Consider the following 23,262-nt stretch of genomic DNA (forward strand, 5'->3'; position numbering starts at 1 on the left):
CACAGTCTAACAGAGGCAAAATATACAGGGGAACAAGGGCCGGGGGCTGCTTTACTTAGGAAAGGAGCAGGGGTGGTAAATGGGGTCGGGGGAGAAGAGCTCATCAATTGACCTGATTGATGCAATCAAGTGATCCAAACAATAAACAATCAATTAGCAGGCATTTACTAATTTTCTACTGTCTACCTACTGTGACAGTGGGCAAGTTGCTCACCAGTGTAAGCCTTGTGCCTCCGTTTCCTCAGCTGTAAAATGACGACACTTGGCTAGCCAGCCTCTGGTACCTTTTCCCTGCAGGACAAGGATGCCGCGACCTGCCCAGCGACGTGCCAACCCCAGAGGACACAAACACTCAATATGAAACAGTCCCTACTGTAAGGAGGTCCAGACCCCAGAGGCAGGGACAAGCCCCCACGTCAGGAGACAAGACCAACACAAGGTGCTGCAGTTTAGAAAAGGCCGAAGGAGCCAGAGGAACAGGAAAGGCTTCCTGCAGAAACTGGCGCTGGAGCGACGCCTTGAAGGAAGAGAGCACTGTAAGCAGCAGTGGGGAGGCGGGCACACGCCAAGCACGGACATGAGATGACAGGGGACAAGAGGCACGTCAGACCACCTTGCAATTGTCTAAGAAACACGTGCTGGCTGACCAACCAGAAAGAACCCAGGAGGAGAGAGATGAAGGGAGCAGCGTCAGATGCATGGGGAGGTCGGCAAGGGGAGACCACCAGCCACGACAATGAGGAAACCACAGGACCTTCAGTGGGGGAGCTTCACTTGAGGGATGAGTCAGGCTGCGCAGGGTGGGGAGGCAGTGGGCGGTGGCTGAATCTCCAGGAAAGACCACTTTCTCTGTGAGTCGGAGAGGACAGCTAGAGGGGGCGGAGGCCAGTCTTTTGAGGGCTGAGGGAGCGGCTGTATTTCAATGCAACAGAAAAGGAAGCCCTGCAGAGAGAGAAGCTGAAGATTAAAGAGACAAGGGGATAGTTTGGGGTAAGCTGCGAGAGAAGAGGCGTGTGCCCTGGGAAGGCACAAGAGAAGGGCCTGTGCAGAGAGGCTGGCCACCTCACACTCGGGTCATCACAAGCACAAAGGGAGACCGAAGAGGCCCAAGGAGAGAAGATCTGGATGGCTTCTGAGGGCTGAGCTGGGAAGTGCCAGAAGGCCTGCCCACCCAGGATTCTAGAGTCCCCAGGCAGCCTGACTGCACTTTGTCTAAATACTATCTACCCTGGTGACACCCACGTGACTTCAAAATAAGGTTTTTAGTGCTCACTTAACAAACACACTTCCACACACAAGGCAGAACTGAAAACGATTAGTAACGTCTAGACTGCGGCTCTCCCGAGACCGAGCGAACTTTTCTTTTCAGGTAGAGGAGACGCTCAAGCTGTAGCTTTCAAAGCGTTCCTTCTGTTCTGCTCTCAGAGATTCTCCTTTTCTTGATGCTGCCCCATCCCTTCCCTTACCCTCCCCACCCCTCCCCCACTGGAGAAAGAAGGAACAAAGCCCTTGGAATAAAAATGCAACAGTCGGGCAAAACCAAGTCCCACCCCGGCTGCGTGTGGTTCTGTGTCTCCAGTCCACTGGAGGCGGCTCACCCAACATTCCAAGGGGCAAGGAGGGGCTCTGAGCAAGGGTACTCAAAGGGGCATGTGGGGGCTGGGAGAGCGAGCAGGAAAGAGAAGGCAGCCATCCACTCGGAATGCTGACTCCCAGCGGCCAGATGGAAGGGGGAGCAGAGTAGCATGCTCTTTTCTGGATTTAATGATGGTTCCAGAACTAGAAGTCAAGCAACTTGGGGAGGAGCGAAGGGATGGGGAGATAAGTGAGCCTGCCTGGGGCCTGTCCAGATAGGGGGTGCAAGGTGAGAACCACATGAAAGTCTGTTAAATGCTGGTTCAAATTGAGGTAAACTATACAGACAGCATCCTATTGACCTACTAATCTAGGAACCTAGGCAAAAAAAGGAAACGTGGTTAGTGTGACAGGACCTATCCATGATCCGGCCACAATGACCAGCAATCGCTACCTTCTCTAGATTTTTACTAACCATCCCTTTAATATACAATCTAGAATGTGGCCAGGAATCAAAGTCAAATTCATTGGCCTACCCTCTGCAGATATCCCTCTCCTCTCTTATGTGAAAATCAGCACAGCCTTTGTCTTCTGGTCCCAGTGCATCAGCTGGGATCCACAAGCCTTCAGAGACCACTGACAATGGCTCCCCACTCCCATGTGGTCATTCAGCACCCAGGATGCAGTTCATGGAGGCCTCTTCAGGACAGCTATGGGGTCCTCTCTCCTCCCTGCTTAGAAGCAGTTTCAACTCTCTATTAGCTATGTTCATTCTTTAGAGGATTACACCTTACCGGGTGAGATGATCAAAATGGTGTTTCTGAGTAAATAAAACGGAGTACCAGAGCCTTGGGCTGTAACGTCACCAAGATAAAGTCAACCTTTGATGCTCAAACTAACTGAGCAAGCCAAAACTAATTCTAAGACCATAACTGTTTCTACTCTCAAATGATGGCAGAAAGTGAGGGGATTTCTTCAGCAATATCTCTGGTTCTATTCTAAAAGTCACATTACCCCTAAAAAATTCCAAGAGTAACCACATATGACTGTAATGAATAAAGTTAAAATGTCAGCAGATAGTAGATCAGAACAATGTAAATCAATAAGCAGGCCTGTCCCTAGATGGAAATACCATGGAAGACTTGTGGGGACAGCCACATTTGTAGCTCTTTTCTTTTTCTCAAATTGTATTAACTTGCCTGTGTTTAATGTCACACACACACAGGGCTGCAAGTTATCTGATGCCTTAAAATTAAACAGTGTAAAACTACCTTCATTGCATTGACAGGGAACCACCTGGAATTTATTAGTTGATTCAATTTCCATAAAACTGCATTCTTTTTCCCTATTTTAATCCTGACTATGGCATTAGAGGAATAAGAAAAGGAAAAAGGGAGTGGACCTGTGATTTCATTGGTTTAGTATTGGTACAGCTGACATAGTGGATTGGGCACTGGGCCTAGACTAAGGGAAGATTCAAGTTCAAATCCAGCTTGAGATACTTCCTAGCCGTATGACCCTGGACAAGTCACTTAACCTGTCTGTCAGGGTTTGCTCATTTGTAAAATGGAAATAATAACAGCCCCTCCCTCTCAGGGTTGTAGTGAGTATCAAATGGATGACAAATGAAAAACTCTGCTCCTAAAATGACAGCTATTATTATTATTATAAGGGATCCCCCTAGCAACGCAGGTTGGTACTTTCCAATGTACACATTCTTAAGAGAAATTCTCTTAACAGTGAGATAAGTGACTTGTCCAGGGTCACACAGCCAGCATGGATCAAAGGAGGAACTTGTGCCCAGGTCGTCCTGCCTTCCAGTTGTCTCTGGGGCCACAATGCTGTGCTCACGCTTAATGAGAACACATTCAGTGAAAGGTTTCTAAATAAATCCTATCTCTAACTAGAGCAGACCAAGAGTCTCCTTAGTAATTTAAGGCAACAGAGAAATAGCACCGGGCAATGTTCACATCCTCCTTCCACCAAACTCACCAACCCCACTCAACCACAACAACTTTGGGTACAGACCAAACTCAACACCATTTTAAAGACGTTTTCACACAGACCCAGCAGGTAACACACCTTCTTGGGTTAGCTTTGCAGCAATGTGCCACACAGGGAGGCAACCTAGGAAGGCCACGAAGCCTTGCCTGGCCTCTCTAGTTAGTCAAGGCAGGGGGAACGGGCCCTCTGCTGGTTTCTGACAGGAGAGTCTGGGGGTGAGGACACTGGGCACGTTATACTATCTACCCAACTCACTTGGATTTTATAAGAAGTTTCAATCTGTACTTTGGATAGTCTGAGACATTTTGAGCTCTGCTAAGGACCAGACATAAAACCCCACCAACAAGTCTACTTGGGTTCTGAAGGCAAAGGTCAAACATCCATAAAATTAACATAAATCTCTCAGAGAGAAGTTCCAAAGGACTGCTTACTTTGAATATGATGATTAAGGACTAAAGGATTACAAGTGGACATTATTCCTTCATTCATCAATTGGGGCTGTATTTTATCTACACTGAAAAAATGCTGTCCCAGGCCTCTTTCCAGTTGCAATGTTTAAGAAATATACAATGTTGTTCTAGCAGAAGTCAAGATATGGACTAAATTTTTAAAAGGGCAGCTAGGTGGTACAGTAGATAGAGCACCAGGCCTAGAGTCCAGAGGACCAGGATTCAAATCAGGCATCAGACACTTACTAGCTGTGTTACCCTGGGCAGGTCACTTTACCATCTTTGCCTCAGTTTCCTCCTCTGTAAAATGAGCTGGAGAAAGAAATGACAAACCACTTCAATATCTCTGCCAAGAAAACCCCAAGTGGGGTCACGAAGTCAGACATCACTAAAACAACTGAACAACAACAAACTTTTTTTCTTTTGTTTTGTTTTGTTTTTGTTTTTGTTTTCTGCTAAACAATGGGGTTAAGTGACTTGCCCAGAGACACACAGCTAGTAAGTGTTATGTGTCTGAGGCCAGATTTGAACTCAGGTCCTCCTGACCCCAAGGCCAGCGCTCTATCCACTGCGCCACCTAGCTGCCCCCAACAACAAATTTTTAAAAACAGACTTGGGAAAATAAAGTATAACTCACATTTTAAAGACTTTATCTTAGTTTCTTTTACCACAAAATAAAGGACATTTCAACTACTCCATTAAACATCTAGCCAACTACCTGGAGAGTCTTAAGACATTCTGCTCAAATCACTTTCGGGGTCATTATGGCTCGAGAGTGTCGGTTATACGACAGATCTAAGAAGTTTGCATACACGTGGTCACCCACAAAGAATCACAACCGAACCTTCCAGAGGCGTGCTGCAGCAGCCCTTCCTTCACACCACCCTTGGTGCTGGTGCTCACGGGCTAACAAGGGCAAGCTGGACACGCATCCTGCCCTACCTACTAGAAGCAAAGCAGCCTCAATCAACGGTCTTACTCCTCCAAAGGTGGGGGAGGGTCAAGAAAAAGGGACTTCCAGGAAAGGAACTGGTGCCCAAGATAGAAACCAACAAGCTTTTGTTAGATGCAGGCCACAAACACAAAATGAAAGACCCTGCCTTCCAGGAGCTTACAGTCTCAGGGAGGGTGATCCCTGTGGCGCTCCCATTTCAGAATTCACAAAGAGGAGGCATGACATCCACTCCAGATTTGGGGAGACACGATTTCAGAGCATTCATTCTCTAGGAGATGTCAGTTCAGGAAAGATGCATCTAGAGGGCATCACAGCACACAAACTGCTGGGCCTCAAGATGGGGAGATCTGGGAGTTCAAATCCAGCCTCAGACACTTCCTAGCTGTGTGACCTGGAACGGGTCCTTTGACCCTTGTCTGCCTCAGTTTCCTCAACTGTAAAATGAAGATCATAATAGCACCTACCTCCCAGGGTCATTATGAGGATCAATGAGATAATAATTGGGAAGTGCTTAGCACTGACATGCCACAGGCACTTAATAAATGCTTATTCCCTTCCCCTCTTAAGATGAAATTCTAAAGACACAAACAGAGATAATTCCATTAGGGAGAAAAAGGGGCAAAACAGAAATATGGAAGCAGACGGATTTGTGACCAACTTCCATTTTAAAAATAGGAGATAGAGGCAAGGGAAGATTAAAAGGATAAATAGCATTAGGAGTGGTAAGGCTCAAAATAAACAAAAAACCGGGCATCGAAGCTAAGTACACCCTTCTGGGTTGTTTTTCGTTTGTTTTTTTTCTTGCTTTTTTTTGCTGCGAGGCAGTCGGTGTGGGTTAAGTGACTTGCCCAGGATCTCACAGCTAGTAAGTGTCAAGTGTCTGAGGCCGGATTTGAACTCAGGTCCTCTTGACTTCAAAGCTGGAGCTCTATCCACTGTGCCACCTAACTGCCCCTACCTTTCTGTTTTTAAATCAATTTTTAATCGATAGGTTTTCTTTTTACAGGACCATATTTCCTAATGTATTCCACGCCTCTCTCCAGAGAATTATCACTTGTAAATAAAAAAGGGGGAAAATTAATTTAAGAATACTAAATAAAACCAAAAAAGTCTGATATGACATAGTGTTCCACATCCACAGTCTTCCTTCTATGAAAAAGGAAGGGAGGTGCCATCTCGTCTCTTCTCTTCTCTAGGGTCAAGCTTGGTCACTCTATGTACAGCCTTCAGCTTGGATAATTTGGCATATTTATCATTTCTTACAATATAGTAATGTTTCATGACATTCATGGATCAGAACTTGTTTCATCAATTCCTTAATCAACGGGTGTCTACTTGGTTCTAGTTCTTTGCTAATAAAAAACCCTGCTGTTATAAATATTCTGGCACATATACCATAAATTTATAATATAAATGCTGTTGTAAATACGCATGTGTATTTATCGCTCATGTCTTTTTCTCACTATGCCTAGCAGAGGAATTTCTGAGTCAAAAGGCATGGACACTTTGGCCACTTTCTGTCGTGGGCCCTCTTCTCCCTGCACACGACTTCACTTGGGGATCTCATCAGCTCCCATGGATTTAATGACCATCTGTCTCTATGCTGACGATTCTCAAACCTACCTTCCCTGCCCCAGTCTCTCTGCTGACCCCGAATCTCAAATCTCCAAATGCCTTTCAGACATCTCAACCTGGAGGTCCAGTACAGCCATCTTAAAACTCATTAGGTCCAAAAGAACTCATTATCTTCCCCCAAACCCTCCCCTCTCCTCCCTTCCCTCTTTCTGTAAAGGGCAGCACCTTCCTTCCATCCCCCAGACTCTCAACCTGGCAGTGATCCTGGACTCCACTCTCTCTCATTTCCCATGTCCAAGCCATTGCCAAGGCCAGGTGCTGTCACCTCTGCGGCATCTCTCTCATCTGCCCCCTTCTCTCCTCTGATACTGCCCCTATTCTGGTGCAGACCCTCATCCCCTCATGCCTGGATCACTGCCTCCAGGACCAGATACAAAATGCTCCATGTGGCACTCAAAGCCCTTTGTCACAGGCCCTCTCCTACCTTTCCAGTCTTCTTACAGCCCACTCCCCATTATGTACTCTTCCATCCAGTGACACTGGCCTCCTGGCTCTTCCATGAACTGGACGCTCCAGCTCCTGGCTCTCTCTGTCCCCCATGCCTGGAACGCTCGTCCTCTTCATTTCTGCTGTCTTCCTTCCCTGGCTTCCTTCAAGTCCCAACTAAAATCCCATCTTTTACTGGAAGCCTTCCCCAACCCCTATTAATTCCAGTGCCTTCTCTCGCTTATTCCAGCTACAGTTTGTTTGTACAAAGTTGTTTGTCTTCAAATGACTACGATTTAAGAACAAAAAGCATCAACAAAACTAAGTTTTCCCCCCAAAGTTAAGAGACAAAGCAGAACTATTCTCGGATTCTGCGTTTTCTCTGCCAAGGACACTACTCTTTGTACTGTGAAAGACAGAACAAAGACCATGGACAGGGAGATGAAAGCCTGGAGTCAGAAAGAACACAGCACTGTCTCCAGAGGCTTCAGGACAACATCTGGCAGGTATGGTGGCTGAGTCACAGTCAAGGGCCTCACTAAAACTGCCAGCGGCCTGAATCTCAGAACAGCCAAGCAGGACCCTACAACCCTGGCTGAAGAGTGTGACGGATTGCTGGCTCCATCACGTCACTGGAGAACCCTGAGAAAGAGAATGGGGATTGGTAACCCCCAGCACAGCTCCATCCAGAACAGCTCACACCAGAAACAGCGTGGGAGACAAAGCGGGCGCCCATCAATGGGCGTATGGCTAAAGAGGGGGTCCTCCTCTCGGGGAGGAGCTTTAGGAAGTGACTTTAAAAGAAAAAGAAGCACCAATAAAGTGGAATTTTAAAAATAGCAGACGAACTTCATTTCTTTTTATGGAGGGTCATCTGACCCTGTGAAGATGAGGAAGATATCACAGCCATGATCAGCCTCGATTTCATCAGATGTTGGATAGGCCTCCATGCCTTCCAGGTGGCCAAGGCAGAGAGAGTGCAAAGTGAACCCAGACAGAACTGGCTGAGCGACTGGACCCTCAGAGCAGGACGGCAAGGCTCCACGGCAGTGCCCCACGGCAGTGCCCCAACAACCCTGCCTGGATCTGTGCTAGCTAATGTTATCATCAGTGACTCAGGAGAAGGTACTGGTGGCAAGTTTATCAAATATATGGATGACATGAAGCTGGGAGATGTGAGAGCACCCCGGGTGACAACCACGATCCAAGCCAGAGCTGTGGGCTAGGGTGGGGAGACTAAATTTGACAAACATTTAAAAACTAACCAAGTTTTTTTTCTTTTTTTTAAATAAGCTTTTTGAGGACAAGATGGTTATAAGAGTGGTGAGACAGACACTGCTGCGTGTGCAGATGGGATGGGTGCAGTGGGCTGCAATCTGGCTGCGTGCTCTGGGGCCCACACTGAGGGGGGAAGCCCAGAAGACAAGAAGCTCCACCTTCCTTGCCCTCAGCAGACGGGCGCATCTGGAGGACAGGGCTCAGTGCTGGGGAGTGCAGGGAGAGAAGGGATCAGCAGGAAGGGGGGCATTGGGGATGAGATGACAAGGACACCTCCCCTCTTCATTCCTGTGAAAGACAACCACATGGAAAAGGGCCCCATCTGTCTAGTACAGCAGCAAATTCTATCATCACTAGCACAAAGAAAAACTTCCCAGTGACTAGACCTGTCCACAAGTAAAGTGAACCACCCAAAGTCCTCCCTCACGATAAATTGTGTTTCTACAGTATCTTAAGGTTTACAAAGCCCTTCCCTTTGTCGGCCAAGAAGCAAGTATTGTGGCGGGAGCAGGGAGGAGCGCTGGGAATGCAAATCCAAAGAGAAAGGTGGCACGGCCCTGGAGGAGCAGAAGGGCGTGACAGAAGGGGGCAGGGGGCAGTGGACAGCGCCAGGTCTGGAATCAGGCAGAAAGCTCACAGCGGTGACCCTGGGCCAGTCACTTCACCTCTCTCTGCCTCCAACTCTTTATCTACAAAACGGGGATGGTAACAACAGCTGACCCCCACGATGGTTGTGAGGATCCGATGAGATGATGGCTGTAAAATGCCTAGTACGGTACCTGGCACCTAGTACGGCGCCTGGCACCTAGTATGTGCTATAAAAATGTTAGCTATGATGATGAAGATGATGATGAAGGTAGGTACCTAAAGTAGGGGCATGGAAGAAAGCACAGCCTAGAGAGGAAAGAGTTAAAGGACCCATAATGCACAGGAGTTGTTACAGCATTCCCTTTTGTGGTAGCAAAAAACTGGAAACTAGGAAGGTGTTTATCCGCTAGGAAACTGCTGAACAAATTATGGTAGGTGAATCTAATGCAAGACAGTGACCATAAGAAATGATGAAAGGGATGGCCTCAGAGAAACCTGGGAAGACTTGCATGAACTGACACAGAGTGAAGTACAATCCATGCACCAACCCTACAAAGACAGGCCCAAGAACTCCAATCCACATGATGAACCTCAGAGCCAGAGGACAGAGGATGAAGCTTGCCAATGCCCTGGGCAGAATGGTGCCTATGGTGCCTTCGAGGCGGACACTGAGTCCCATGCCCTTTCAGACAAGGCCAGCGGAGCAGGCTGCCCTGCCTGACTGGGCTTTTCCAATGGGGGTAAACTAGAGGTCTCCAAGTGAAGACTGCAGGAGCATTCACTGGGGATTTGCAGAGATTCTAAATCAGGAATGGGTTAGGCTGGCATCTATTCATCTCTAGTTATACCACTATAACTAGAGGCCAAGGGAAATGCTGAGCCAATGAGAATCAAATGAAATTCTTGGAGAGAACAGAAATTAACTTCTCTGACCCCAAAGCAAATGCAGGGTAGACCAGAAGTGTTGCCATCATACACAAACACCAACACGCACCTAGCAGTCATAAGAGCCAGTCATTCTCGACAGGAAAGGGGGCTCTGCCTGCTGAAGTGTGGGAATTCTTCTGTAACAAGGGAACGACATTTCTGTAAAACGAAAAGCGGGCGGCGAGAACTACCCGGCCTTCCGAGAAGCACCTTCCTTTGCTCTTCTCAGAAACCACGCCATGAGAGTTCTCCCTCCCTGAGGGAGATCAGAAGGTCACAGCACTAAGTTTATACAGTCAATCATCAACCCTTTTCCTCAAAAACAAGTGAGAAGAGGTCCCCTCCCTCCTTTTTTACAGACAGGGCGGGGGAGGGGGAGAAGGGGTACTGAGCACTGCATTTACGTGGTCAGGCTCTGTGAAAGTGTTGGTCAGTTTTACTGGTTGGGTTTTAAAAAGTATTTGTTACAAGAGATAGTTCCCTGGGTAGGAGGGAGGAGGATAGTTAGAAACACATGTGACAAATAACAATTTCAAAAAATGTGTCCAGCTCAAATGCCTGGCTTCTCCTTCCCCACCATCCTTGGCTGGTACACCTTCCAACAAAATACAATAAAAATCCTTGGCTCCTGTAAGTGGAGGATGAGTCCTCCTGTGGAGAACGCTGCTGCACTGCCTTCAAGGCGCTTAAACTGCTAAGGGGAAATCACTGCCACCTGGTGGCCAATGCGCACTGACCGGTTGTTTCATCCACGTCACACTAAGGGGAAATGCACCAAATGCCAGAGAGAGAAAAAATGGCAGAGAGTTGTCCAAGACATGGCAGCAGCCACCCCAAATAAGGGGGAAGAGGGCCTCTGAGCCAGAGCCTTGGCTAGGTCATCTGGTCCTGAGCCAACACGTGAGTTAGGGGTCATATGATTTGGGCTCACAATTGTAAAAGCAGAGCAGAGCTTCACATTTTAGGGGACAATGTTACAAGATGTTACATTAAAGTAGATTAATTTTTTCCTCAACAAAGACATTTGACACTTGTTAATTTCCAGAAAAGGATTATACGGTTAGCTACTGAAAATGAATTTCTAAGTAATTTCAAGCTACGTCCCAAAGTCACTAGGCTGTGCCCAGTGATACCAGTTTGAGGCGAAGCCCCCAAAGAGATCAAGGAAGAAGACAAAGACCATGTGGACAAAACCCTTCCCAGGAGCTCTCCTGGCCAGGGTGGAGGAGTGAGGGGAGCGCCAGAGCGGGTGCTCTGCGCCCAGCTGCCCGTGCGCCGCGTGTTGAGGATGAGCTGAGGCAGAGGGAAGGGGGCTGAGCAAGGGAAAGAAAGACACAAGTCCAGAGGCCCCTGAGGAAGCCTGTGCCCCCACCTCTAGTTGCAGCATCAAAGCCAGCTCATGTGTGGATTTGTATTGCTAGGGGATGTCACGGTGCACAGAGCGCTGGGCCTGCAGTACACAAGCTCCGAGTTCAAATCCAGCCTCAGACACTTCCTAGCTGTGTGACCCTGGGCAAGTCACTTCACCCTGTTTGCCTCAGTTCCTCATCCGTAAAATGAGCTGGAGAAGGAAATGGTCAACCACTCCAGTATCTTTGCCAAGAAAACCCCAAATGGGGTCCTGGGGAGTCAGACACAACTGAAATAAAACTGAATAACAACAAATCTTGTGACATTTCCTCATGACACTTATTTTACTACTGTGTCCAACAGCGGTTCCACTTTTTACATGTCTATGCCTTGTCTCCAGAACTCAAGGAAAAGGTCTGTTAAAGCGCCTCCTTGCTCTCCAACTTCTTCCTCCTTTCCAGAGGCCAAACCTAACGCTGGCTATCTCGTCACTTCTTCTCACAGGGGTATCCCTAACATCTCTGCACCTGTTTGCTTCCTCCTCTTCATTTCCCTTTTTATTCCCTTAAATAACCATGATACAGGCCCCAATTTTTATTAATACTAGATTTATCGTTTAACATTCTACATTAACTTGTCCGCAACTTTAAAAAAAATTAAATGTTTTCTATTTTGCACAAAAACACTACTAAATAAGTTTTTTAAAAAATTAATGTGGCTAATACTTGACTTTTTAATCCAATGGTTCTTGGAAAATAAAGTTTACAGGCCTCTACAAAACACAGAACCCCAACTTCAAATGACTCTTAGTGCAAGGATTTTGTCATATTGGCTGCCAGCTCATGTTACCTAACCTACCCACAGGGAATGATAACACCTTAGAACTATCAGTCTTTAATTGTTCTACCTCTATTAAAATTATCTAATCAACAAGCATTTAGTAAGGAACTACTAAGTGCCAAGCAAAAGCCTAGAGATACGAAGAAAGGCAAAAACACAGTGCCTGCCCTCAAGGAGTTCCCAGTCTAATGAAGGAGACAATATACAAACAGCTATGTACAGATAAGATACATACTGGATAAACTGAAGATTATTCCAAAAGACAGCACTAAAGGGGATGGGCATACAGCCTGAACCAGACTAAAATGAAACTGGAAAAGATTTAATAAAATACAAAAATAAAACAAAACATAAATAACACGTTAATATGTGTTTTCTAAGTTGCTATGAGCCCAAAGGAATCTTTATATGTGGTTTAGCAGCTCTTGCTTCTATTTGAGGTTGATTCTACTGCTGTAGAAGGTGGGATCTGAGCTGAAACTTCAGAGGCCAGGAGGCAGAGATGAGGAGGGAAAGCATCCCAGGCCTTGGGGATAGCCAGGGAAACGTCCCAAGCTGGGAGAGGGAGGATCTTGTCTGAGGAACAGCCAGGAGGGCCTGTGTCACTGGACGGTAGAGCACGTGGAAAGGAAAGAAGACTGGAAAGGGAGGAATGCCCAGCTTATGAATGGCATCTAAAAGTCAAACAGAGAACACAGAGCCACTGCAGTCTACCGACTAGGGGAGGGGGAACTACGGAAGAAAGGATTAGAAAGGGAATTGACAGCTCGGCTCGGCAGAAGAGGTAGAAACCTGCCCGAGCCATAAATTCTCCGAAAATCAGAATGGTCCAAACAGAAGCCAACAACTTCATGAGGCAAGAAGAAATACTAAAATAAAATCAAAAGCCTGGGGGAGAACAGAAGAAAACATTACATCAGTAACAACTGACTTAGAAAACAGACTGAGGGGAAAAAATTAAGGACCAAAAAAAAGAGGGATCATGTGACAATCCAAAGGTCAAGACCAAAAAAGAAGTCTAGACAGAATATTTCAAGAAATTTTAAAGGAAAACTGCCTAGATCTCTGAGAACCAGAGGGCAAAGTGTAAACAGAAAGAATCCATCAGTCATCTTCTGAAAAAAAATGCCAAAATGAAAACTCCCAGGAAAACTCCCAGAAAGATCCAAGGATTCCAAATAGATAAATTAATTAATTAATTAATAATAATAATAATAATAATAATAATACAAGCAGCCAGAAAGAAAGAATTCAAGCACCAAGATGCCCCAGTCAGCATCACGTACAATTTAGCAACCACCACTATGAAGGAGCAGAGAATTTGGAATATGATATCCCAGAAGGCAACGATGTAGGCTTACAGCCAAGAATAACTTACCCAGCAAAACTGTGTATAATGTTATAAGGGGAAAAAAAGAACTTTTAATGAAGTACAGGACTTCCAAGCATTCCTGATAAAAACACCAGAGCTGTGTAGAAGCTTTGAAATTCAAACACTGGAGGGAAGAAAATTATTTTTAAAAAAAACAGAAATAAAGGACTTAACAAGGATAAATTTCTTACATTCAAATATGGGTAGATGATACATGTCTCTCCTCTGATCCCTATCATCTTCAGGGTCCACAGAGGGAGTCCAATTAGACAAGGCCTAGGAGTAGTTCTGTTATGCCTTGATGATCTTAAGAATGAAAAGGAGGGAAGAGGAAAATGCTGAGGGGCAGGAAGGAAGAAGGTTAGGGAAAATTATCTCACATAATTTGGGTACACAAGTAGACATTTATACAAAGAGGAGGGGTAGAAACTGCTGATATATGAACTTCACTCTCATCTAAATTGGTCAAAGGAGGGAAGAATACGTACACACATACACATACACACACACACACACACACACAGAGTTGGGTACAGAAGTACATTTCACTCAACAAGGAAATAGGAGCACAGAGGGAATTAGAGAGAGGGTATATTAAGGGATGGATTAGTTCTAAGCAAAGCAAGCTCTAAGGATGTATAAAAATATTTATAGCTCTTTTTGAGGTGACAAAGAATGGGAATCTGAGAAGGTGCCTGTAAGCTGGACAATGGATGTACAAATTATGGTTTATAATGTGATGGAATACTATTAAACTCATATCAGAATAATAACCAACCAAGATTCCAGAGAACTAATGATGAAACACACACCCAGCTCCTGATAGAGGTGAAAGACTCAGAATGCAGAATGGGACAAATATTTTTTAGGCAAGGTCAATGTAGAAGTTTGTTTTGATCACCTACACATGTTTATAGCAGCGTTTGTTTTTCTTGTGTTCTCATTTAAGAGGGGTAGGGTTGGGGCAGGAGGATAATAAGGTAGATCTTGGCTTCTTAAAATATGTATATTTTTAAATTTTTAAAAGTGATCACTGGTAACTTTGGAGAGAGCAGTTTTGGTTGAATGAGGTCAGAGGATAATTAAGAAGTGAGAGGAAAGGAAGTGGAGACACCAATGATATGTGGCCTTCTTGGGGAGTTTAGCCACCAAAAGGAGAAGAGATGTGGGGATGGATGGGGAGACCCAGGCATGTTGGCAGGCAGCAGACAGGGAGAGTTTGAAAAAGAGTGAGAAAGTGAGGATGACAGTAAGAAACAATCTAGAAAAGGCAGAATGGAATGGAGTCATGTGGGCAAGTAGAGGATCTGCCTTGGCAAGAAAGGTGATGGGAGAAGAATATTTCAGTGAAATATGAGGCCAAGGCTCTCAAATGAGAAGAAAAAAAGAAAAAAAAAAAAAAGAAAAAATAGCTCCTGCTCTCAACTTGTACAAATAGCATAAAGAGATCAACTGGACCTCAGAAATCCTCCTGAGTCAATAAGTATTCATTAAGACTCCATGTGCCATACCCTCACTTTAGCTCACTTCTCCATCTATCCATCCCCTCATCCATCACCTCACTCTCTTTCCTTACAATCCTGACCCTAGAACTAGTGAGTGAAACTCCACAGCATTCCCTGAGCTTAAGTTTGTCCTTGTCAAGCCACCCAGAGTGCCAGCCCTCCCCCTCTGGCACTGCCAGCAGCTGCCAGAAGCTGCTCCTAATCTCAAACTGCTAAATGCTAATGGATCATGTCCACTAGGAAATCAGTTCCCTAAATCAGCTGAGCTCGGCAATCGATCCTTTGAATCTTCTGGGATAAGATTATCACTCTCCCCAAAGCCCAAGAAGTTACCCAACCTCCCTCCACAATCTCAGTAAAGATTTATTAAGGGCCGTGGGGCTCCCAAACCAAACCAACCCCTATAATCCCCACTATGGAGGCTAAACGGCCTCGCCTCCTTCTTTACTGAGAAAATGCCCTCCCTCGGCTCCCCTTCTAGACTATCCAGGCGCTCACCTCTTAGCTCCAGCCTTGCAGAAGTAATGGCCCTCTTCCTTACCGGGCTAACCCTTCTAACTATGCTCAATCCCCTGTGTCTCCCCTGAAGCCTGCCCCTTCGATCACAGCACTCGTCATGATTCCTGAAGGCCTGGGACTGTTTACACAGCTTGTTTATACTGTTTGTTTGCTTGTGGTCTCCTCCTGTTAGACTATAAGCTGATGGAGGGCTGGGACTGTCTTATATCTCTTTTTGCATCCCCAGTGCTTAGCACAGTGCTTACACAAAGTAGGTGCTAAATAAAGGTTTGCTTCCCTGCTCAAAATTTTACTGGCTCCCCTTCCCTGTAGGATAAGATATCATCAACTCCTGGGCCTAGAATTCACTGCCTTCCAGAGTCTGGCTCCAAATGGCCTTTCCAGCCTTATTTCACGGAATAAAAACACTCTGCGTTTGAGCCAAAGTGGATGAGCAGCTATTCCCCAAACTCGACATTTTACCCCCGCCTCTGTGAAGCCCCACAAGCTAGCTACGCCCCCTGCTCTCCACATCTCTTCCCCTTCTAAGCATAGCTCAGATACGATTCACTGGCTATGGTTCTCTCCTCAAATTACTCTGCATTATACTTATCAATTCTATTAAGAGGCAACTAGGGAGGGCAATGGATACAATTCTGGGCCTGGAATCAGGAAGGACCTGAATTCAAATTGTGCCTTGGGAACTTACTAGCTGCGTGACCCAAGGCAAGTCACTTTTGCCTCAGTTTCCTCTTCTATAAAATGGAGATATAATAGCACCTCCCTCCCAGGGTTACTGTGAGGATCAAATGAGATAACATTCGTAAAAGAGCTTAGTACAGTTCCTAGCACACAGCGGGTGCATCACTATTATTTTTCCAGATAAATGTTTCATCCCCCAAGAAAGGGCTGACTTGCTTTTCACTTTGTACCTCTAGTGCTTAGCACAGTGGCCTAAACACTCTAAGTGCCTAATTAATATTTAAGGCATTACATAGCAAACACACCCTGAAACTGAGTAAGTTTGCCTGTGAGGCAGTGATCTGACCGTCACAAGATGGGGATTCATGACCTGTCATGATAGCACTCTAATGCTTGCAATCCTCACTCCTCACCACCCCAAGAACTACTGGGACCAGGAGTGCAAGCACGCCCATTTTACAGAAGAGGAAGGACCCCGATGCTCAGCAGTGACACGTACGACCCACTGAGGTCACACAACCCAGAATCGTCAGAGGCAGGATTCATTCCGGGGTCTCCTGACTCCGAGCCTGCAGCTCTTTCTCCTAAAAAGCCCAATAACTCCCGATGGCCACAGCAAACACTCAGAAGCAGGTGAACCACACCGCCTACTTCTGACTTACTTTGCAAAGATTGCCATGAGTTTTTTTCTGTTTCTTCGTGGTTCTGAATCTTCATCAAATTCCTCCATCTCCTTCCCCAAAAAGACCTCCTGATGAAAGTCTTTGTTGAGGTGCCCATCCATCTCCATCTTGACGCCGTTCAGGTGGTCTCGGGGCAGAATCTCGTTCTCGTCCTTGTCCATCCCCTTCTCCTTCAAGGCCGAATTGTTCGCAGGCCTGGCGTAAACATCCATGAGGAGGAAAACGAAGAGCAGAGACAAGTAGATGGAGCCCAGGCTGCAGAGGAAGGCCTGCTTGGACACCATTTTCTTCGGGCTCTTTAACAGGAGCTCCAGTATCTTCAAGGAAGGATCCAATGAGCTGCCAAAATAAAAACGAGAGAGTAAAGCTCTCCGAAGTCCCCAAGGACAGCTGACTCTGGCCTCCCCTAGGGGGGCCTCAGTCAACTAGAGACCCATTAACAGACCCACCTCGAAGCCCAAGTATGCGCCTCCAAAGGACAAATGTATTTTGTCACCTGAGGAGTCAGCTTTCATGATAATGGGAACACCCAGAAAACAGCCTGGTGGCACATGCCCACAATCCCTGCTGCTGGGGAGGCTGAGGCTAGGCGGTCACTGGAGTCCCAAGCAGCACTCAGGCTACAGTGGAATGGGAGTCCACCCTACATCCAACACTGACCCGGTGAGCCCCTGGGAGCCAGGATGACTGGGGGGCAAACACGGCCAGGCTAGAAAAATGGGGGCAGTTAGAGCTTAGGTGCCTATGAGCTTGGGGGAGGGGGGTGTCAGGCCTATGTGAGGCCACTGCACCTCTAGCCTGGGCAAACAGTCATACCAGACTAATTTGATTTCATTCTGTGACAGGGTTACTAAATTGGTATATCCGGGGAATAACATAAATATGATTCATCCAAATTTTAACAAACCACTTGATAAAAGTATCTTGCACTGTTACGTTGTTGGGGGGTTTTTAATTATAGTGATATATTTTATTTTTATATAATTCTCCTTTCCCAGCCAGAAGGCTCCCTCCCCCAGGAGGCATAAGGACCCCGGGGCAGGGCGGGGGTTTTTCAATACTGGGATATCCCAGGAGAGGAAGCCCTTCCCCAATGTAGGTTCATCCCTTCTCAGCACCTGCTAATTCTGCAGATGTGGAGGTGACCTAACCAGGCCAGATAGGCAGGATGTGACAGGTCAGCCCCTGAGCCCTTGTAAGAATAAGAAATAAAGGAGGAAAATAACCACAGAAAAGCGGCCAGCAGAGCAGCCAAGTCTGAGACCTCCCCCAAGAAGAGAATGTATTTTCTCCTCTCATCCTTAGAGCCAGGCTTGGTCAGTAATCACGACACACTGTTCAGTTTTGATTTTTCTGTTCTTTCCATTTATCTTCTGCTACTCTGACAGGAAAATGGAGAGATGCGGACTAGAGGAAAGCACAATTAGATGATTCTGTATGGACTGATGGGCCAGCCTCCAGGAGCTGGGAAAGTCTCCAACAGAAGGAACCCAGGATCTCTGTGGCCTGCGGCCATGTAACCCGTTTATCAGTAAGCTGGGTAAAGTCAAAGAGCTTCTAGCAAAATCACTGGATAACACAATGAATAAGTAAGGATTCAAAAAAGGTGACAGGCTCAAACAATGCACAGAACCTAATAAGATGAGATTTAATAAAGAAAAACACTGGGCTCAAGAAATCAGGATGGGGAAGCACAGTTAGAGAGGTGTTGGTCTGAAAAACACAAGGGGCTATTGGATTGCAAGCTCAATGCATCAGTAGGGTAGAACTGCTAAAATAACCCAAAGCCACTTGAGGCTGCATAAAGGGAGAATGAGCAAAAGCCAGACCCATTGTATCTGGTCCTAGGGTGTTGCAGGCTCTTCTGAGCACCACATCTTGACAAGCTAGAGAACATCCACAGGAAGGCAACCAGAATAGAGAAGGGCCCCACATTCATGGAAGTCCATCACAGACCCAGGGATACCATAGCTCCTTTGAAGTACTCAAAAGCAGGACTTAATCTCCTCCAGTTTGGTGCTGAAAGGCAGTAGGGAGAAATTGTAAAGAGGCAAATTTATGCTTCATTTCAGAAAAAAAAATGTAACCACATCAGGAGTTCTCTAACATGGGAGGCAGTGGGAGCCCTCTGACTAAAGGTATGTAATGAGAACATGACCACTATGGTCCCTTCCATCTCTGAAATCCTGTGATTCTAGCACGGAATAAGCCCTGTTTAAACGAATTCACTTTTTTGTGGCTTAAAATTGGAAGCCCAGCAGATCTGGGGAGACTTGTAATCTAGGCCAAAAGACAAAAATTCAGAGATACTCGGGAGTGACAAGATTCACTACCCTTCCTTTCTGCCTATAGGTTTTAGCTCTCTCTATACCCACCCAAAACATCCCCTCCTTTTTTGTTCCAGCCCAGCAGGTCCAAAATTCACATTTTACTGATTTGAGGGTAGGAGGGCCAACTAGAATCCCTAAATCTATCAGAGAGAATAACTTCAAAAGAAGCCCCAAAGTCTCATTAATCTTTCCCATGAAAAAGGTTTCCCAAGCAGTTATAGGTAAGGGAAAGGCTCTTTCAAAAGCCCTTTTCTCCAAGCGCGACAAAAAATACATTTTGTGACTGGCATATCTCTGTGTTCTCCAGTAGTAACATCAGACTAAATAAGTTATTCCAGACCTCCTCTCTTGTATTTATCAGGCTTCCAGTAGTCCCCTCCCTTTTCCCCTCTGAGAGAAAAACTTGGAAAAAGTTCTCAAAAGAAAAATAACATACGACCCTGACTCTCTAAACATTGACAGTGATTCTGCCTGTGAAGAAGGAACAAACACGATGAACACACACACACACACACACACACACACACACACACACACACACACACACACACACACACACACACACACACACACACACACCCACACACACCCACACACCCCCCCCCCCCCCCCAGGAATTAGTTGATGGCAGCCTAGGTCTCTAGCAGGGTAACCCAGGAATCCATCCTTGGCCTTCTGGTGCTGCACACTTCTGTCAATGGCTTGGCTCAAGGCAGAGCAAGCATGCTGATCCTACATGCAGATCACCCAAAGCTGGGAGGACCAAGAGCCAAGGTCAGGAACCAAAGCGTGCTTAAACAACAGCCATCCTAAAAAAACAGAAATCTGGGAATTGCAGTGGCTTGTGAGCTCAGCAGTGCCAAGCAGGGGCATATGGCAGCCACAAAAGCCACCCTCATCTCCAGGAGCATCCAGAGGACAAGGTTCTTCAGTACCAGCTTTAACGCCACCATTTCCTTGTGACACGCTGACACCTTGGGAACGGAGCTGAGACTTCCCCATCCCCACCCCCACACACACAGACCCTTGGGCTTGGGTGAATGACTGGCTGGTGACAGGACTTTCTGCCTCTCCATACCGAAGGTGAGCACTCCCAGGCACCAGGCCGGGAGGAAGCTCATCTCTACCCCAACTGCACTACTACAGGATTCCTCGGATTTTTCCTTTAGGCCCCTACATCAGGAAGGAGCATCACCTGCCACCCCCTTCCAGCTTCCTGGTTAACTGGTAAACTCCTTGAGGGCTGGGGCTGTCTTTTTTGTATTTGTATCCCCGCACTTAGCACAGAACCTGGCACCCAGCAGGCACTTAATAAATGTTTAATGACTAACTCACTCACTCCAACCCTGGTATTAACATTAGTCTGCAAGTTTTAGCTCCATCCCTGATGTTTCCTGATCAGTCCACAATCACACCTGATACAGACAAGGTGTAAATCTTTACCGCCCCTTGTGTAATCCTATAGTGTCCATCCTGCCTGAAGTAACTAAGACGCACCCAACATTGCTGAAAAGGCTGCTCAGAACCCACTGGCCTTTGCGTACCGTGTTCTATGCTCAGCACGAAAGAAACCACTTTTAAAATGTCTCGGCAGCAATACCTGTCAACAAAGCCTTGGATAATTTTTATGTTAACAGAAGCCCTCCTTCCAGGAGGGAGGCACCAGTCCCACCACCTTCTATCAGGTGAGTCACACACTGAGATGTAAAGGCAGTAATAAGCTGGAGGGCGGTGGAAGGGCACAAAGTCCAAGTCACACGAAGATTACAGGCACTGGAGATGTCTGGCCTGCAGAAGACTGGAGGGCAAGGGGAGTGGGAGGGAGGAGAAGAGAGCTATCTTCAAGTCTCTGAAGGGATGGTACACGGAGAAGTAGACTTGTTCTGTGTGGCTTCAAGAGGGAAAGAAGTGAGAGACCCCCTGGTTAGAGATGTCACAGCAAGGATTTGATGAGGTTGGGAATCTGGGCCCCAGAAAGGAAAAACCCTGGACTCTCCCACATGGCCAAATCTCTGGCAGTCCCCTGAGGCTATAATCCCATTAACCGGCCTTTCATTGTGGACCTCCCTATGGCCCCAGGCCATTTCCCACCCTTAATCCTAGCTACACTCCATTCTCCCTTGGCCACACGGTCCAGGTCCCAGGAGTTCTGTTCACCCCAGTTTACTGGCCACTCCCATCCAGATCCTCCTTAGACCCCTCCTTCAGTCACCCCAAACTACTTGGCCATTCCTAGATCCCTCCCGCAGTCTTTCTGTATATAAGGTCCATCTTGTCTTCATTAAGATGCTTAGATTCTTAAAATCTAGGCACTGCTCAGATTCTTATAATCTAGCCAATAGCTCACTAATGTTCAGACTCCTTAAGAGTCTGCCCAATATGACAGATGTTCTAATAAACCTTGTCTTTGGCTGAAAGAAGGTTTGGGTCAAATTCTTTCGGACAGGATCCACGTGTTGTGATTTTGAGGTCCAAGCACCCCTAAACCTCTAAACCTCATCAGATTCTTCGTATGAGGGGACTGGACACAAGAGCCACCGAGGTCCCTTTCAGCTCCCAAAATCAGTGATTCTGTGAATGATACACTTGACTGGAAGATCAGTCAAGCTATTTATTAGCTTTCTGACATCTGGCAAATCATCTGACTGCTCTAAGCCTCAATTTCATCACCTGTAAAATGATTGCTGGGCTAGTACAAGGGACGTCTGAAGGCCCTCGGCCCTCAGGGATCCATGACCTAGAGAAAAACCACCAGAACAGGGAGGAGGTTGGTGACCCTCCCGTGGGAAGAATGAGAGAGGCCTTTAAACAACTGAAGGGCTGATTCTCCAGCAGATAAGTGATGAAAAGATTTAAACAGTTCTTTAAGAGACGAAATGCAAACTACTAACAATCACAAAAAGAATGCCCCAAATCACTGGAGGGAAATGCAAAGTAAAGCAACTGAAGTTTCACCTCATATTCAACTGTCAAAGGTGATGCAAGGACAGAACAGTTCATGTTGGCCAAGCTGTGGGTAAACAGGCACACCAATGAACACATTTTTGAGTGGGGCTGCAGATTGGTCGACCATTCTGTACAGTAATCTGGAATTATACAAGAACCTAAACTGCTGTTCACACCCTGTGAGTGGGCTATCCCATCCACAGGTACAGGTACACACCCCTGAGGAGATCAAGAAGATAAAAGGATTCACACAGTTAGCACTGGAGCATGAGGAAAAAAAAAAATAGCAAATGAAAGAGGTGACTCCTTGACCAGGGAAATGGCTAAACAAATTATGGCTCCATGGAACCACATAAGTGCATTTAACTCAAGTAAATTTCAACTACACGCAGGAAGCGGGGGGGGGGGGGGGGGGGGCAGAGAAACAACTGAAAACTAGAGGAGGCCACCCACTCTTCAGCTCCATGAGCATGAGGGCTTTATGTCACGGACTCCTTGGTAGCCTAGCAAAGCCCTTCTCAGAACACCATTGCCTACATTCATAACTGAATAACTGAAGGAAATGCCGAAGTTCAGGTAGTGTAATGAAAACAAAAACCTAACTTTTTTCCCCCGTTCAAGTTCACAGAGCCTCCTTGAAATACATCTGTGGATGCCGATATAAGCAGGCCCCTGTGTTATGTGACACGGGATACACCAACGTCCTGGACGGATCTAGCCTCTCTCTGCCATCCACAGTCTAATTATTTATTCTGCTTAGGCTGGAGGAGCCAATGAGAGGGGCAGCCTCGGGCTGGCCTTGTCAGCAGGCAGCCCCCTGCAGCCAGCTCCCTCCGGCCCTCTCACATTCATGGCAAAGCAGGACCAGTCGTGACCACCCTACAGGAATTACACCTACATAGAAGACCTTTCAAGAGTCTTTGACTCAGTGGGATCCTGACTTTGGAATGCAATCCATGCCCAAGATTTGTCTGTGCGATACATGAAAGTAATGGAATCTGGATGTACTACTCTCAAGAAACAACAATTTTGAAGAATTTAGAGAAATAGAGAAAGACCAAAGAGAGCAGAACCAAGAACACACTACACAATCTGCCATAATGATCTAAGTGAAAACAACTCTCAGGACTATCTAAGGACTGTCTGTGGCCCCATAAAAGAAGAAACAGCCCGCACCCTTCTAGGAGAGAGGGAGCAGG

At 46.4% G+C, this 23,262-nt stretch overlaps 1 protein-coding gene across 2 annotated transcripts in view; it reads right to left on the reverse strand.

The window, feature by feature from the left end:
• Nucleotides 1–23,262, reverse strand: part of SDF4 (stromal cell derived factor 4) — a 55,668-nt gene that overhangs the window by 25,990 nt on the left and 6,416 nt on the right. For both annotated transcript variants that reach the window (XM_027855481.1, XM_027855482.1), the window contains exon 2: nucleotides 16,767–17,126. In XM_027855481.1, the coding sequence (XP_027711282.1) occupies nucleotides 16,767–17,071 (305 nt within the window). In that variant the 5' untranslated portion in view covers nucleotides 17,072–17,126. The remainder of the gene's footprint in view (nucleotides 1–16,766; nucleotides 17,127–23,262) is intronic.

The sequence above is a fragment of the Vombatus ursinus genome, unplaced genomic scaffold, assembly GCF_900497805.2.
Source record: "Vombatus ursinus unplaced genomic scaffold, bare-nosed wombat genome assembly UNPS02010822.1, whole genome shotgun sequence".
NCBI lineage: Eukaryota > Metazoa > Chordata > Mammalia > Diprotodontia > Vombatidae > Vombatus > Vombatus ursinus.